This window comes from Prionailurus bengalensis, chromosome D1 (assembly GCF_016509475.1).
Source record: "Prionailurus bengalensis isolate Pbe53 chromosome D1, Fcat_Pben_1.1_paternal_pri, whole genome shotgun sequence".
In the NCBI taxonomy this organism is placed as follows: Eukaryota; Metazoa; Chordata; class Mammalia; order Carnivora; family Felidae; genus Prionailurus; species Prionailurus bengalensis.
This window is the reverse complement of record NC_057346.1, coordinates 20,683,314-20,698,940: the sequence shown is the minus strand read 5'-3', so window position 1 is coordinate 20,698,940 and position 15,627 is coordinate 20,683,314. Positions and strand designations below refer to the sequence as shown.

The 15,627-nt window shown below is 42.2% G+C and overlaps 1 protein-coding gene across 2 annotated transcripts in view; it reads left to right on the top strand.

Annotated features, from left to right (window-relative positions):
* Positions 1–15,554, top strand: part of SCN3B (sodium voltage-gated channel beta subunit 3) — a 31,301-nt gene extending 15,747 nt beyond the window's left edge. For both annotated transcript variants that reach the window (XM_043579683.1, XM_043579684.1), the window contains one exon: positions 11,111–15,554. In XM_043579683.1, coding sequence (XP_043435618.1) covers positions 11,111–11,174 — 64 coding nt within the window. In that variant the 3' untranslated portion in view covers positions 11,175–15,554. The remainder of the gene's footprint in view (positions 1–11,110) is intronic.
* Positions 15,555–15,627: the final 73 nt, after the last annotated feature.

Genomic DNA, 15,627 nt, shown 5'->3' with positions numbered 1-15,627 from the left:
TAGAAAGTATTGATATACAAGGGAGGTTGTCATTCCTGGAGGAACCTAGGGTGCTTGGGTTTTAGTGCTCTGACAAGAAAGTGCCCACACTTGGACAGGAAGTGTCTACAATGGGGCCTGCACAGAAAACAGAGTCATATACCCATTTTATGGATGAGAAAACTGAACCTGGGAGAGTGTGCCCGGGACCATGTGGCCCGAGGCCCCCAGCAGAGCCCGGATCCTCAAAGAGCTACAACACATGCAAAGGACAGATCAGAAAATCAGTCCACCCGTCTGGGGCAAAGCCAAGAAAACATATCCATCTTGGCCTGACTCCCAAGTAGAAACCTAAAAGATTCTTGAGAATTAGTAACCGCAAGCCCACTCTCACAATGTTTGGGATTTAAATTTTCTACTACTTACATGATCCAGAAAGCTTCAAGCTGAGAAAGTCAATTAAAAGATTAATCCTCAGACAGCGATCACCACGTAGAAGCAAATGAAAAACCATTCTGAAGGGACCTACCCCACAGCTGAGGCTTAACAGGATTCCCTACATAAAGCATTGCTGAATCTGATTTCACAATCTGATCCAAAGCTAAAAGACACAGCAGCAAACAATCCAGCACAAGCAAGAGAAGTAACAAAAGGCAAGATTACATCCCAGAAACTCCAGACACAAAAAGGACCTGGTAGAAGTTAGAAAATAAGTTTATTTAAAAGAGTGAAAGCAAGGGGCACCTGGGTGGTTCAGTTGGTTAAGTGTCTGACTTTGGCTGAGGTCATGATCTCACAGTCCATGAGCTCGAGCCCCACACTGGGCTCTGCGCTGACAGCTCGGAGCCTAGAGCCTGCTTTGGATTCTGTGTCTCCCTCTCTCTCCACTCTCCCCCACTCACGCTCTGCACTCTCTCTCTTTCTCTCTCAAAAATAAATAAACATTAAAAAAAAAATTTTTTTTAAAAGAGTGAAAGCAATTAAAAGAGGAACCAAAAGCCCAAGAATAGAATAAGTTGCGAAGAAAAAAGAACAGGCAGATTTTAAATAGGAAGCTTAAAATCTGGACATGAAAAATAAAGTCAATAAATTTTAAAACTTGATGGATTGGTTCACCAGAACAGTAGATAACAGACACGCTGGAAACAAATGTAAGGAAGTTATAGAGAATGAAGCACAGAGATATAAAAGGCTGGAATATCAGACTGAAACATGAAGAAAGAAAATGAGAATATCTCTTAGAATAGAACAGAGAAGGGGGAGAGGAGCCAAGATGGCGGAACAGCATGGAAGTTTTTTGTGTGCCTCGCGTCCCTGAGATACAGCCAGACCAACACTAACCCATCCTGCACACCTAGAAAACTGATCTGAGGATTAACACAACAGTTTGCACAACCTGAACCACAGAATTCAGCAGGTACCCGGCGCGGAGAGGTGAACTGGGGGAGACAGAAGCCACGGAGGGCAGGGGGCCGCTTTTGCATGCGGAGGGAGGACGGAGGCGAGGCAGGGCGGCGGGGGGGAGAATACGGGAAAAGCATCCCCCCTGCCCAAAAGCAGCTGGAGAGAAAACGGAAGAGTGGAAACAGCCGCAGAGACTGAACTAAAAAGGGAGAAAGGAGAAAGGAGAGGGTTTAAATTCCGTTAAGACTGTAAACAGGGGAGCGCAGAGGCTGAAACTCCGCAGCTCCATACCTGGCGGTGCTCTGGTGAGAAGGGTGAATCCCCAGGAGCAGAGTGGAGTCCGGGGTTCTTCAGGCCACACGGGGAGAGGCAGTTCACCTGCTGGGAGGACACCTGGTAGAGGCTATGTGGGTCCCCCAAAGGCAAGGCCCCAGCGGAGCCAGGAGAACAACCACGTTCGCTGGCGCTGGAACAACATCGTTGGGGGTGAAGCCTGGTGCCAGGTGTGTGTTGTGATTTTCCACAGTCCCTGAAACACTGCTGCTACACTATCTCGCGAAGTTTTTCTGGGGCGGGCTGGTCCCCGGCCGCAGTCTCGGCGTCAGCAGCAGCACGGTCCCACAAATGTTCCTGGGTGCGGTCGGCACCTGGCCATTGCTCAGTGAGACCCTCTGCAGAACGGGCCAAAGCCGCAGTCTCTCAGAAGTAAGGAGTCGGGAAACACAGCTGCATCTGAGGCAAAACTCAGGAGGGCGGTGCTGCCTGGGGCTTGGGTGTGCGATTGCTGATCGGGGAGAACAGAATTCAGATACTAGAGACCGGGTGTCTGGGTGACGCCATGGCATCGCTCCTGCGCATGCGCATACGCACCTACAAGCGCCACAACGATCTGCCCCAGTAAGCTAAGCAGCGCCATCTAGTGGAGAATGGAGCCATTACACTAAGCCCCGCCCACTGGGCCAACCTCTAGCTTCAGGAACACAAATCTCTCCGCCTGCTTAGTTTATGGACTATAAAGGGCTTCATAGTTTGACTTCTAAGGGAAAACGAAGTAATTTCAGTCGTATTTTTGTTCGACTGACTGTTCACCAGTCCATCTATTCAGTTTTCTTTTTTTTTCTTTTTCGTTTCTTTTTCTTGAATACAGAAAGAAAAAAAATTCATCTTTATTTTCAATTTTTATTAAAAATATGTTTCAATTTTTTTCTACTATATTTTTTACTTTTTTTTGGTGTGAAAAAGATGATTTTATTAAAGCATGGGAACAGGACCCATGGGCAGGAAGAGCTGCCTATATTTTTTACTTTTGTGTAAATTTTTTCAAATTCTATTTTACTTCCATCATTTCATTTTAGTCTACTTCAGTGTATTCATTTTTTCAAATTTTCAAACGATTTCCTTTTTTTTTTTTCTTTCCCTTTTTTCTCTAATCTGTCACGCCCCTTTCAACACCCAGACCAAAACACACCTAGGATCTAGATCTAGCATCATTTACTTGATTTTGTGTGTGTGTTTGTTTTTAATTTTTTAATTTTTTTAATTTTGATTTTTTTACCTCATTAATTCCTTTTCTCCCTTCAAAATGATGAAATGAAGGAATTCACCCCAAAAGAAAGAGCAGGAAGAAACAACAGCCAGGGAATTAACCAACACAGATACAAGCAAGATGTCTGAACCAGAATTTAGAATCAGGACAATAAGAATACTAGCGAGAGTCGAAAATAGATTAGAATCCCTTTCTGCTGAGATAAAAGAAGGAAAAGCTAGTCAGGATGAAATAAAAAATGTTATAACTGAGCTGCAGTTGTGAATGGAGGCCACGGCAGCAAGAATGGATGAGGCAGAACAGAGAATCACCAATATAGAGGACAAACTTATGGAGAATAATGAAGCAGAAAAAAGGAGGGAGATTAAGGCAAAAGAACACGATTTAAGAATTAGAGAAATCAGTGACTCACTAAAAAGGAACATCATCAAAGTCATAGAGGTCCCAGAAGAGGAAGAGAGAGAAATAGGGGTAGAAGGATTATGTGAGCAAATCATAGAGAAAAACTTTCCTAACCTGGGGAAAGACACAAACATTAAAATTCAGGAAGCACAGAGGACTCCCATTAGATTCAACAAAAACCAACCATCAACAAGACATATCATAGTCAAATTCACATATTCAGGCAAGGAGAGAATCATGAAAGCAGCAAGGGAAAAAAAGTCCTTAACCTACAAAGGAAGACAGATCAGGTTTGCAGCAGACCTATCCACAGAAACTTGGCAGGCCAGAAAGGAGTAGCAGGATATATTCCATGTGCTGAATCAGAAAAATATGCAGCCAAGAATTCTTTATCCAGCAAGGCCATCATTCAAAATAGAAGGAGAGGTAAAATGTTTCCCAGACAAACAAAAATTAAAGGAGTTTGTGATCACTAAACCAGCCCTGCAAGAAATTAAAAAAAATTTTTTTAACATTTATTCATTTTTGAAAGGCAGAGAGAGACAGATTGTGAATGGGGGAGGGGCAGAGAGAGGGGGAGACACAGAATTCTAAGCAGGCTCCAGGCTCCAAGCTGTCAGCACGGAGCCCGATGCGGGGGCTTCATCTCATGGACTGCAAGATCATGACCTGACGAAGTCAGCCGCCTAACTGGCTGAGCCACCCAGGTGCCACCCAGGTGCCCCATCTACAAGAAATTTTAAGGGGAACTCTCTGAGGGGAGAAAAGATGAAAAAAATAATAATAATAAAGACCAAAAGCGACAAAGACTAGAAAGGACTAGCGAACACCACCAGAAACTCCAACTCTACAAGCAACATAATGGCAATAAATTCATATCTTTCAGTACTCACTCTAAACATCAATGAGTCCATGCTCCAATCAAAAGACCTAGGTAACAGAATGGATAAGAAAACAAGATCTATCTATGTGCTGTTTGTAAGAGACCCACTTCAGACCTAATGACACCTTCAGATTGAAAGTAAGGGGATGGAGAACCATCTATCATGCTAACGGTCAACAAAAGAAAGCCAGAGTAGCCATACTTACATCGGGCAATCTAGACTTTAAAATAAGGACTGTATCAAGAGATGAAGAAGGGCATTATATCGTTATGATAATTAATTATAATTTATATTATTGTTAATTATCATAATTAAGAATTATGATAATTATATCATAATTAAAGGGTCTATCCACCAAGAAGACCTAACAATTGTTAACATTTATGCGCCAAATGTGGAAACACCCAAATATATAAATCAATTAATCACAAACATAAAGAAACTCATTGATAGTAATACCATAATAGTAGGGGACTTCAATACCCCACTCACAGCAGTAGACAGATCCTCTAATCAAAAAATCAACAAAGAAACAATGGCTTTGAATGACACACTGGACCAGATGGATTTAACAGATATATTCAGAACATTTCATCCTAAAGCGGCAGAATATACATTCTTCTCCAGTGCACATGGAGCGTTCTCCAGAACAGACCACATACTGGGTCTCAACAGCCCTCAACAAGTACAGAAAGACTGAGATCATACCATGCATATTTTCAGACCACAATGCTATGAAACTCGAAATCAACCACAAGAAAAAACTTGGAAAGGTAAGAAACACTTGGAGACTAAAGAACATCCTACTAAAGAATGAATGGGCTAACCAAGAAGTTAAAGAGGAAATTAAAAAGTTCATGAAACCAATGAAAATGATAACACCACAACCCAAAACCTCTGGGACGCAGCAAAGGCAGTCATAAGAGGAAAGTATATAGCAATCCAGGCCTTCGTAAAGAAGGAAGAAAGATCTCAGATATACAACCTAAACTTACACCTTAAAGAGCTGGAAAAAGAACAGCAAATAAAACCCCAAAACAGCAGAAGGCAGGAAATAATAAAGATCAGAGCAGAAATTAATGCTATCGAAACCAAAAAAAACAGAACAGATCAATGAAACCAGAAGCTGGTTCTTTGAAAGAATTAACAAAATTGATAAACCATTAGCCAATTTGATCAAAAAGAAAAAGGAAAGGGCCCAAATAAATAAAATCAAGAATGAAAGAGGAGATTGGGGCGCCTGGGTGTCTCAGTTGGTTGAGCGTCCGACTTTGGCTCAGGTCATGATCTTGCGGTCCATCCGTGAGTTCAAGCCCCGCGTTGGGCTCTGTGCTGACAGCTCAGAGCCTGGAGTCTGCTTCACAGTCTGTGTCTCCCTCACTCTCTGCCCCTCCCCCACTCATGCTCTGTCTCTCTCTCTCAAAAATGAATAAACATTAAAAGAAAAAAAAAAGAGTGAAAGAGGAGAGATTGCAACCAACACAGCAGAAATAAAAACAATAAGAGAATATTATGAACAATTATATGCCAATAAAATGGGCAATATGGAAGAAATGGACAAACTCCTAGAAACATATACACTACCAAAACTGAAACAGGAAGAAATAGAAAATTTGAACAGACCCATAACCAGTAAGGAAATTGAATTAGTAATCAAAAATCTCCCAAAAAAGAAGAGTCCAGGGCCAGATGACTTTCCAGGGGAATTCTACCAAACATTTAAGGAAGAGTTAACACCCATTCTCTTGAAGCTGTTCCAAAAAATAGAAATGGAAGGAAAACTTCCAAACTCTTTCTATGAAGCCAGCATTACCTTGATTCCAAAACCAGAGACCCCGCTAAAAGGGTGAACTATAGACCAATTTCCCTGATGAACATGGATGCAAAAATCCTCAACAAGATATTCGCCAACCAGATCCACCAATACATTAAAAAAATTATTCACCACATCCAAGTGGGTTTTATACCCAGGATGCAGGGCTGGTTCAATATCCACAAAACAATCAATGTGATTCATCACATCAATAAAAGAAAGGACAAGAACCATATGATCCTCTCAATAGATGCAGAGAAAGCATTTGACAAAATACAGCATCCTTTCTTGATAAAAACCCTCAAGAAAGTAGGGATAGAAGGATCATACCTCAAGATCATAAAAACCATATAAGAAAGACTCAACGCTAATGTCATCCTCAATGGGGAAAAACTGAGAGCTTTCCCCTTAAGGTCAGGAACAAGACAGGGATGTCCACTCTTGTCCCTGTTATTCAATATAGTATTGGAAGTCTTAGCCTCTGCAATAAGACAACACAAACAAATAAAAGGCATCCAAACCAGCCAGGAGGAGGTCAAACTTTCGGTCTTCACAGATGACATGATACTCTATATGGAAAACCCAAAAGATTCCACCAAAAACCTGCTAGAACTGATCGATGAATTCAGCAAAGTTGCAAGATATAAAATCAATGCACAGAAATCAGTTGCATTCCTATACACCAAATGAAGCAACAGAAAGAGAAATGAAGGAATTGATCCCATTTATACTTGCACCAAAAACCATAAAATACCTAGGAATAAATCTAACCAAAGAGGTGAAAAATCTATACACTGAAAACTATAGAAAGCTTATGAAAGAAATTGAAGAAGACATACAAAAAAATGGAAAAAGATTCCATGCTCCTGGATAGGAAGAACAAATATTGTTAAAATGTCAATACTACCCAAAGCAATCTACATATTCAATGCGATCCCTATCAAAATAACACCAGCATTCTTCACAGAGCTAGAACAAATAACCCTAAGATTTGTTTGGAATCAGAAAAAAACCCGAATAGCCAAAGCAATCTTGAAAAAGAAAACCAAAGCAGGAGGCATCACAATCCCGGACTTCAAGCTATACTACAAAGCTGTAATCATCAAGACAGTATGGTACTGGCACAAAAACAGACACGCAGACCAATGGAACAGAACAGAGAACCCAGAAATGGACCCACAAACGTATGGCCAACTAATCTTTGACAAAGCAGTAAAGAATATCCCATGGAAAAAAGTCTCCTCAGTAAGTGGTGCTGGGGAAACTGGACAACGGCATGTAGAAAAATGAACCTGGCCCACTTTCTTACACCATGCACAAAAATAAACGCGAAATGGATGAAAGACCTAAATGTAAGACAGGAAGCCATCAAAATCCGAGGAGAAAGCAGGCAAAAACCTCTTTGATCTTGGCCACAGCAACTTCTTATTCAACATGTCTCTGGAGGCAAGGGAAACAAAAGCAAAAATGAACTACTGGAACCTCATCAAAATAAAAAGCTTCTGCACAGCGAAGGAAACAATCAGCAAAACTAAAAGGCAACTGACAGAATGGGAGAAGATGTTTGCAAATGACATATCAGATAAAGGGTTAGTATCCAAAATCTATAAAGAACGTACCAACTCAACACCCAAAACAATAATCCAGTGAAGAAATGGGCAAAAGTCACGAATAGACACTTCTCCAAAAAAGACATCCAGATGGCGAACCGACACAGGAAAAACTGCTCAACATCACTCATCACCAGGGAAATACAAATCAAAACCACAATGAGATACCACCTCACACCTGTCAGAATGGCTAACATTAACAACTCAGGCAACAACAGATGTTGGTGAGGATGTGGAGAAAGAGGATCTCTTTTGCATTGTTGGTGGCGATGCAAGCTGGTGCAGCCACTCTGGAAAACAGTATGGAGGTTCCTCAAAAAACTAAAATTAGAACTACCCTACGACCCAGCAATTGCACTACTAGGTATTTATCCAAGGGATACGGGTGTGCTGTTCCAAAGGGACACATGCACCCCAATGTTTATAACAGCACTATCCACAATAGCCAAAGTGTGGAAGGAGCCCAAATGTCTATAAATGGATGAATGGATAAAGAAGATGTGGTATATATATACAATGGAGTATTACTTGGCAATCAAAAAGAATGAAATCTTGCCATTTGCAATTATGTGGATGGAACTGGAGGGTATTATGCTAAGCAAAATTAGTCAGAGAAAGACAAATATCATATGACTTCACTCATGTGAGGACTTTAAGACACAGAACAGATGAACACAAGGGAAGGGAAGCAAAAATAATATTAAAACAGAGAGGGGGACAAAAGATAAGAGACTCAAATATGGAGAATAAACAGAGGGCTATTGGAGGGGGGATGGGCTAAATGGGTAACACCTAACAGAGGGTGTGTGTGGGGGGATGGGCTAAATGGGTAAGGGGCATTAAGGAATCTACTCCTGAAATCACTGTTGCACTATATGCTAACTAATTTGGATGTAAATTTAAAAAAAATAAAATTAACGATTAAAAAAAAAGAATAGAATAGAGAAAATGGAGGAGAAACAATATTCGGAGATACAATGGCTAAACAGAGCATGACTTCTCAGATTCAGGAAGCACACATGTCCTGAGCAGGATAAATATTAAATGTAAACACCAATCAGGGTTGCTTGGGTGGCTCAGTTGGTTGAGTTTCCAACTTCAGCTCAGGTCATGATCTCACGGTTTGTGAGTTCGAGCCCTGCATTGGGCTCTGTGCTGACAGCTCAGAGCCTGGAACATGCATTGGATAATGTGTCTCCCCCTCTCTCTGCCCCTTGCCTGCTCACGCTCTGTCTCTCTCTCTCAAAAATAAACATTAAAAAAAGAATCAAACACCAATCATCTTTAAAGTGATAAATGGCAGCCACTGAGATAACCTCCAGCAAATACCATCTGTGTTATAATATTAGACACGTCTCCCTGCTTCTATTAATATTATATTGCAGTTTGTAGGTAGTGTACTAAGTAAATACAAAGGGGAAAAAAAGAGTAAAAATTGTAAGGGAAGAAACTAAAGAATCATGATTCACACCCAGTATAATTATCTACTGTTGGTTTGAAACCTCCTATGGAGCTTCCCGGGTGTCACCTGAAACCTGCCCCCATACACGGAAGGCAGGGAGAGACTGAAGGAAGACACAGGCCACCCCGGATTGGGAGCTGGCAGGTTGAGTGCACCAGGGTGCGAACGGAAGGCTTTTCTAGGGCAGCCACAAGATAAGCCTGCCAGAATCTTAAAGGTTTATGTAGAGAGGCCTTAGCTGGGTTCGGACATGTATATTGTCCAGATAGTCTTAACACCACATCCGTGTCCTAAGATGGGGCCTTGGGGCAGCTTCTGGGAGTGGGGAAGGCAACTGGAAGGGACACCCCAAGGAAAGTGGAAGGGGGAGCCCCTGATTGCTGGGGTCCAGCTTACAGGTCACCTGGCAGCCACATCCTTTCCATGACCCCCTCTACCACCTACATAGAAAATACAATGGAATCTACAGACAAACCATTAGAGTGAGTGAGAATGTTCCACAAGACTGTTGATACAAATCACAACATAAAAGTATAAAAACCACCTATGGTTCCAGCCACAAAAATTTAGAAAAACATTTAAATATTGAAAACATTGGAAAACATTTCTGTTACAGTAGCAACAAACAGTCTCCAGTACCTGGGAATACATTTGATAAAAATGTGCAAGACCTTTGAGGAGAAAAGCACAAAACTTTACTGAAAGACTTAAGACCTAAATAAATGGAGAATAAAAGCTCGCTGTTGTAAACACGGCAATTGTCTCCTAAATTAGTCTGCAAATTCAATGACATTTCAATCAAAACACCCATTAGACTGTTCAAGGAACTCAATTAGCTGATCTTAAAAGTCACATGGAAGAGCAAAGGGCCAACACTAGTCTAAACCAAGCAATGGCCAGGTAGTGAATATTTTAGGCTTTGCAGGCTACACAGGGTCTCTGTTGTATATTGTTCTTTGGTTTTTCCTCTTTGTTCATAACCCTTACAACCGTTCTTAGTTTACGAGCCATAGTTTGCCTATTTCAAAAAAAGAACAATACTTAAGGAAGGTGGCTGGTAGGACTTTTCCTGTCAGATATGAAGATTTCTTATAGAGAAATTAAAGAATTTGTTGATACTGTCTTAGGCATACAGCACAAAGAGAATAAAACAGAGAGCCCCCAAATAGATAAATGTGTACATACAATTTTATATAATATATGACAGAAGTGGCACCACAATCACTTAGGGAAGAATGAACTCTCCAATATATGGTAGAAGTATGATTCCTTATGCATATGGAAAAGAAAGTAAGAGTCCCCATCTCTCACAGTAAACAAAAATAAGTTGTAAGTGGATGTAGAGATGAGATAAAACGTAAAACTTGAACATTCTATTAAGGGAATATAAGACAGTATCTTCATTACACACAGAGAGGAAAAATGGATAATTTTCACGACACTATATCTAAAAATCTTTTGTTCATTACAAGAATCCATAAACAAAGTTTAGAGAGAAACCACGGACTGGGAGAAGATATTTTCAAGACACAAAACCATCGAAGAAAAATCCATGAGAGAGACATCTCAGAAGGAAAGCTGCCAAAGCAGATGAACAGTCTAATTACAGAAGCAGTAATCCAAATAGCCTATAATCTTATGAAAAATGTACATCAGCAGTGATCAGGGAAATAAATATTAAAGCAACTAAATAAATATTAAAGATGGATGTAATTTCACATCCATCAGTTTGGCCAACATTTTAATCTAACAATAAGAAGTCCTGAGATCCATGTGGATAAATGGGAAGATTCACACACTGCTAGTGGAGGGAAAAAATAAAAACACCTATTATTCTAGTTCCCTATGAAAGGACCATTCTAGTTTTCTCTTGGGACACACAGGAAGAAGGAAACGCAGAGCTATTCTATAGATGTCCTTGTTCCTGTTTCCTTGTTCTTTCCCTTTTCTTGTGTTCCCACCCCTGGGTACTAAAGTATTGATTCTCTCCCCCCATCTGCCCTCCTCCAGGTCTGACTACCTTGCCATCCCATCAGAGAACAAAGAGAACTCTGCGGTACCAGTGGAGGAATAGAAGGGTGTGACTGAGGTGATGTACAGGGAAGGGCAGGCGAAGGTGGATAAGGATGGCAGCTTGTACAAGTGACTTGGTCACCCACACCCAAGTGACTTTAAATTTGACCCCGTAGATTTCTACCCTACCCAGAGTTCCCACCCTCGGGGTACTTCTTAAAGTCGATATCCAGGTCACAAAGCTCTCTGTGACGTCAAGCCCTTCAGAAAGTGAATTGCTTTGGCCTGAGCAATGTGAACTTCTTACCCACAGTGACAAAAAGTAGTCCCCCCACTCCCTCCTTTGTAAGGATTGTGGATTTGGTCAGTGTCTTTGGCTGGCCTGGACTGGGCCAGGCTGGAAATTCTCAGTGAGTTGTTTTATTGTTGGTAGGTGGGCTGAACACTGAGGGACTGGATATTCCAGGTTCAGCGATGTTAACAGCATCAGGAGGGTGCCCCAGGGGCCAGATCACTTCCCTTCATGCATCCATCCTCCTATTCATTCATCATGCATCCGCTCACCTCTGAACTTTCACCTCTGACTTCTAACTCCATCAGACCTCTACACACCATAAGACTTGGCCAGTACTGAGGAGTAAACATTTCTACACGGACTGAACCTCACCCTGTTCCAGCTTTCAAGCAAGGAGCTCCCATGCCAAGTGGATTTCCCTGTGCTCCAAATGACTTTGTACAAATGCTGAAGATGGCACACCCCTCTGTCCCTAACTGGTTGGAACTGGCTCATTCTTTGTTGCAAGTGAATGGATGTCTTAATGGAAGGAAGAATGATTAATTTGGTTAAAGCAGGAGCATCATGAAGTGGGGTTCCTTGAAATCAGTCCCTCCACCCCCACCCCCCACCAAGTTCCTGGCCCACTTGACTAGAGCATCAGAGCAAAGCATGCCTTTCTAGGATCTTCAGTGATAGATTTTAGAAAGTTTAAGCATGGACCAAGATGTTCTCTGGAACTTGGTACTCTGGGGCTAGATCCCAATAGGTCTCTAAGGACTAGGTTGGCCTCAGCCCTTCAAGAAGCCAAAGACAGAAGTGGCCCTTAAAAGTCATGCAACATGTTCATCACCCTATTAGGGTAATGTATGTGTGCCTTCCAAGTGGAGCACACCATCTGAGATGGCTGGGAAGCATTATATTCTTGTGGGCATTGAAACGGAAATTTCTAAATTCTTTTCCTCAAAATTCCTGTAGGTCAGTATTATCCCTCCTTTTACAGGAGGCAACTGAGACTCAGGGCTCAACTAAGAGATTTCAGAGGATAAACTGGAACATAGTAAGCCTTAGGCGCTTCCCACTTGACACTTTCAGAGATGGGATAATTTTGGTTTCAAAAAGACCTTGAAACTGAGTTTGGCTACAGCCATGCCTCTTTCACAAACACAGGGGTGGACTGTCTGGCTGAGGTTAACTCTGATAGACCCACACACCTGGAAACTAGCCAAAAGGCAGAGAGGAGGACATGGGGTAGACATGAAGAGTTTCCTTAGTGAAAAGATTTGTGACTCTGAAAAATCCTCCAGAGACTGCATCTGGGAATATTTAAACTAAGAAACGTGCTTTTTAGTCTGAGAAGGATGATGAGAGAATGAGTGAAGTGATAGGGGCAGGATGGGCTAGGTGAATCCATGATGTCTAGTTGTTGAGGGTTTCTTTCCTTTCTAGATTTTGGGAGAGCACAGGGACACTGGAAAACTTTCAGTCAGTATCTCGTTTCGTTTTCAGTGACTGGTCCAAATGTGATGTCCTTCAGCACCTAGTGACCGAGGGGAAGGCTGCTTCATGGGTTCTGAGAACATGCAAGTGGCTGGGACTCAATGACAGGTGTCCCTCAGATCTGGGGGAATTCATGAAGAAAGATCACACTCCTCTGTCTTTGGGCCTCACCCGACGAACTCATTTTTTTTCCAACTCTTCCATTCTTGGGGAAGTACTTGACACAAGTCCTTGTTCACACGTTCAAGAGTCCAATTTTATTGAAGAAAATACTTGCAGTAAACTTACGGCCTTTCTCATTGGTAACTTTGCACATGATTCCTCTGAAATCGGGGACAGAATATAGATCATTTTTCGTACTTTATAGAGAATAGGCGTGGACTACTGTGCGGTTCTCCTGATCCCGTGGCTGGTGGATGGCTAAGCTTTCAGTAGGAGCGAGCTACTTCCTATCACCCCACCTTCCTCTTGCTTCCAGTAGACAATGCATCTAAGCATCGGACTCAAAATCAAGTCATATGCATGATGGCTGCCTTTTTGTTTTCTTTTTAAAAAGCCCACCCCAGATATTTCCTGAGTGGTATTTAATGAACTGAATGGCACCTCCCATCTCCCCCCCACCCCCTGCCCTTATTTACGTTTTACAGGTAATCTTTTTTTTTTTTCTTAACTTCTCAACCCTTCTCATTCTCAATTCTGTCATTAGAGCAATATGGTTTACAAAGTGCTTTCGTTTCTGTTACCTTAGCTCTCCACAGCTAGCCCTGTGGGGTGGGTATTACTGATACCCACATCACAAGTGAGCAAGCACACTGAGGCTGCTGGAGGCTAAGAAGCTTTACCACATGCTAAGGTCATACAGCCAGTAAGTGGAGAGCTCGGTTCCTTTTTCCACTTTGATCACAGCTGCATCGTTTCCTCTCATTGATGAGCTTTTGCCTCACCTTTGCCTCTCCTGCTTGTCCTGAGATGTCTGACGTCTTCTCTCACCCCTAGTGCCACCCGACGGCTCCTCTACCGCTTTGCTTCTTAGCCAGTGCTCCTAATGTGCTTTGAGAGTCCATCTCATTTTGGTTTTCTCTTTCTAGTTGGTTTCCACGTCACTCTTTCTCCCTTAGCGTAATTCAACTCCTTCTTGGGAGACTTGATCAGGACTACAGAACTAAGGGTAGTGTGACCCCCAACCTGCTTCAAATCCTCCCTGCTCCCCATATTCCTAGAGGACCCAGACCAAATGTGCATTGCTCTGGAAACTTCATCTGGCATGCTGTTCCTATAAAGGGCTTAGAAATGTTCTCAAGGGCTATTATCACTTTAGGAACCCCATCTGTTATCTTGGTGCTGGATATTTTCCATGACCAATCCTCAATAACACAATTCACTAAAGACCAGGCCAGGCTTGGGTCTTATTTTCCTTTCCTACTGCTTAACAGCCAAGAACTTGACCCTGCTCAAATCAGTTGGCACTGTATACACCCTGTCCTACTGACCTTTACTGCTAGCTCAGTCTCATATCACAGCCCTGACTCCTGTGTGGACATACTGTGACAGACACTGCCTGTACCTACTCCCACCTTTATTTTGTTTGTTTAAAAGCATTTTCCCTTATTTTCTCCATCCCCCAACATCCACACACCCAGATTTCTCTTTGAGTTTCTGGTTTCTCCTTCGACGCCCGACTAGATGTTAGTAGGAAAGGAATTTTTCAAAGCAGGAATATGCTGGATACATGTGTATAGCAACGAATGGTTAAGACAAGAGACAGTAGCTCCCTCCTCTTCCTAGGAAACTACTAGATCAAAAACGAAAGTACACCCAACTCAGAATCTGTGAACCTGACATCAGTCAGAGGGGAAAGGCTGTGTAACTGGCATCTTTGTAGGAAAAAGCAAAAGTTAGACACATTTCAGAATAGATCTTGGTTCTCCTTTCCCAAATTAACAAAAAAATAGAAAAGTACAGTAAAATGAAGCCTTCCTCACCCCTCCTTTTATAAATGAAAGATCCCCAAGTCAGTGAATTCACCTAGTCACTGTGAGTGTATCTGAGTAGTACTGTGTTCATCCTCCAATCATCCATCCATTCTGCATTTCAGCACCACTCTGCCTGGAGCACCAATCTAGAGCCTCAGTGTGCCCCGTGGTCTTAGGTCTGAAAAATACCATCATCCAAACTTGTCCTAATCTCTGAAACTCCACCATAGCAGAGAACTCATGTTGAGTTATCTTACTTGAGTTTAGTAGGACCCAGTAGATAAGTACGTGCAGCAAGTCTGAGTCGTAGTAATCAAACTCAATCCCGATCACAGCCCAGATAAGCCTCAACACTGGTAATACGTCTCCCTTACAGACCCCGAGTCACCATTAGGCAAGAGCTGCATCTGATGTCAGCGTGTGTGATGGGGAGGGAGGCCACAGAAGCACCGTGCTTGTAGGTTTGGGAAACACCATCAGATACCATTAGTAAACTCCTGAGGTCTTTCAACTGATGGATCTCCTTACCACATTGTCACCTTCATAGTGCTTTTTCTTCATTTTCCACAGCCAATCTTTTTCTGAACTCTAGCAATGTTGTTCCTGATCACCCAAGCTCTCGACAACCTAATGGCAGTATGTAGTGTTTTTCAGGAAATACCCTGTTCGTGTCAATAAAGTGTCTCTACACACAGCTTGCTCTGGTTTTCCTCTACAATGTGCGTCTGCCACGAATACTATGGCCTCGACCTCCCCCTCCAGCCTGC